The sequence below is a fragment of the Dreissena polymorpha genome, chromosome 1 (genome assembly GCF_020536995.1).
Source record: "Dreissena polymorpha isolate Duluth1 chromosome 1, UMN_Dpol_1.0, whole genome shotgun sequence".
Lineage (NCBI taxonomy): Eukaryota > Metazoa > Mollusca > Bivalvia > Myida > Dreissenidae > Dreissena > Dreissena polymorpha.
In genome coordinates this window covers 1,550,207-1,552,763 of record NC_068355.1, presented here as the reverse complement: position 1 = coordinate 1,552,763, position 2,557 = coordinate 1,550,207, and the positions used below count along the sequence as shown (strand labels likewise).

At 33.3% G+C, this 2,557-nt stretch overlaps 1 protein-coding gene across 1 annotated transcript in view; it reads left to right on the top strand.

Annotated features, from left to right (window-relative positions):
* LOC127868538 (angiopoietin-related protein 1-like) overlaps window positions 1-1,483 on the top strand; it is a 16,487-nt gene extending 15,004 nt beyond the window's left edge. The window contains exon 12 of the mRNA XM_052410384.1: window positions 1,050-1,483. Within this exon, the coding sequence (XP_052266344.1) occupies window positions 1,050-1,288 (239 nt within the window). The 3' untranslated portion in view covers window positions 1,289-1,483. The remainder of the gene's footprint in view (window positions 1-1,049) is intronic.
* The last annotated feature ends 1,074 nt before the right edge of the window (window positions 1,484-2,557 follow it).

Genomic DNA, 2,557 nt, shown 5'->3' with positions numbered 1-2,557 from the left:
GGAATTTTGCATTATTGTCACTCATCGGCAACTGTATTACATTTCTTGCTCTGATGTAAGACGCTGCGATTTTTTTGTTTTAATTGAGGTAGGAAGTATTCTTTTATTAAACCTAATGTAAACAGTCGAAACCTTAAAAATGTAAACCTTTAATATTTAACGACTGACATTGCTTTTTGACGCATATACAAAATGTGTCTGTCCGACAGTCCTCCACTGGGTCTTTGTTTCACATTCTATTGAAGTTTGAACTATGATTAAAAGCATTTGTTTTTTCAATATATTTCTTGCATAAATATCTTAAGCAATGATATATTTGACCACAAAATATTATCGAAAATATACTTTTTCGATTCTAACACTTTTATTTTTCCTTAGTCTGTGCTTTAAAGTAAATGCACTCGGACTCTTTTTCTCTGCCCATCTGTCTACAACGTACATTCAATGACGTCATCTAACCATAAAAACAATACGGCATTTATTTCATTCTTAAAAATTGGTAACGTCAGATTCATTGATAAAAATCAAATATTCAATATGACGTTATTTGTAGTATCGATAATAAATTGAAGGTAACACGCTAATGAATATTTAAAACAGAAAAAGTTCAATAAAGAATGCGATTTGTGTATTTTTTTTATAAATATTATTACGTCCACATGAAGAGCAAGGTCAACAAAATTTTAAAAGAGCGCATTGTAAGCACATGCATTTTATCGCACAGTTTCCCGGACGCTTTCATAACTATTTAACGCACATAATTATTTCAGAATTACCTACCGCTTTTTTTCCCTTTTTTTAAGAATAAAGCAGCGTGTCGTGTAAGAATTAATTTAACCCAGTCAACGATACGACCTTTTTTAAAAGCTAAGCATTTGAATCGAATGTCGATATTGTTCTTTTTATGTTAGACATATTTAGTGTATTTCTAGTTTCGGTTCGAAAGTTTTTACTCCGTGCATAAGTGTATATCTTTACTGTATTTGTACTCCACACACTTTTTATTTGCGAAGGAAGAAGTTAGATGATCGTATATTTACATTCAACAGGCGACTCGCTACAAGACTCAAGAGGAAATCCATTTTCCACGCGTGACAAAGACAACTCTTTTGGCTGCGCTAAACATGACCACGGAGGCTGGTGGTACGGGTATTGTACTTATGCTAATCTAAATGGACTCTACCAAACGCCTGGAACAGACGTTATAATCGATTCATATGGCATTTATTACACCCGCTTTATGAAAAATGCACTGAAAGAAATAACACTGATGTTTAGGAGAATATAATTGTGTATATACCGCAGTATTGTAGAAAACGCAATACACTGACGCTTGTCAGGCAATTATTGAAGCGTTACCTGTTTCCTAATACTTAAAAAACACTAAGATGTGTTTAAATCTAGAATAAGTAGAACCACAAAACATATGGTAATAGGTAATAATTTGTGTAAATCTGAGAAACAAAATAAACGTTTATATGTTGTTAATTGTTAATTGTCCATCGTAATGTACTAGGCGAAGTGTAGTCGAAGTCGCCTAATAAAGGCGAAGTGTTTAACATGAAATACATGATACTTTTAACATGTATATTGAATTCTACGTTTAGTTTTATTCGTCGCCATGTCGTCGAGAAACCGAATATAAACTAAATAGAAATCAAATTATACTAGCTGTACTATACTCGTTGAGTTTAAAGAAGGCATCTTAGGAAACCATTTCTTTCATATTTGTTTTAATTTGGATAAGCTCGGAGCGCTAGGGCACGTTTTGGGGGAAAGTTTGTTTTAACGTCACTGCAAGTAAACAGGTTGAAAAAGCTTGTTTTCATGTGTGTTTGTTTTTATTTGGTAGCGCACTCGGTATTCTATGGATATTATCATAAACCGTTATCGATTACTAATCGTTTTAAGCCGTTTTATTATCAAAGAAAATTGGATTTGCGTAGTGCGTCATTTTTTAATTGTATGCTATTGACAATGTTCCGACTGTTCTGCAGTGATACTGCGTGCTTATTTAGGACTATTAATATTATTTTTTATAAATCAGAGCGATTTCCCTTTAAAGACTTCCGTCAATCTGCAGGTACCAAAGGCACATTGACTCGAACTGGATAATTATATGTCAGTTAATTATTATTCGACATTGCACATATCAAAAGCGGATATATCTGTTTTACAAACGCTACAATATCGAAATTAGTAGTCGCAATCTTTATGTTCATTTCAATCGTCAAAGGGTTTTCTACTTACACATATTTTCGCCTGGTAAAAGTGTACTGTGGACCAGGTTTTCGACTAAGCTATTTAACCCAAGTTTTAAACTTTTTCGACATCCAATTATGTGTTGTGCCAACTTTCCGCCAGTAGACCTGAATGCATTAATGCTTACATTGGACTGATCAATTTGATATAAATTAACCAAAACCATTATATCTAATGTAATTTGCGATGTTGAGTTCAGAATATGGCATTTTTAAAAGCATACACAGTCTGTTTCTCATCGACCTAAAGACCGGAAATTGTAGCAGTGGGTAAATATCAATGCACCTCCAGAATA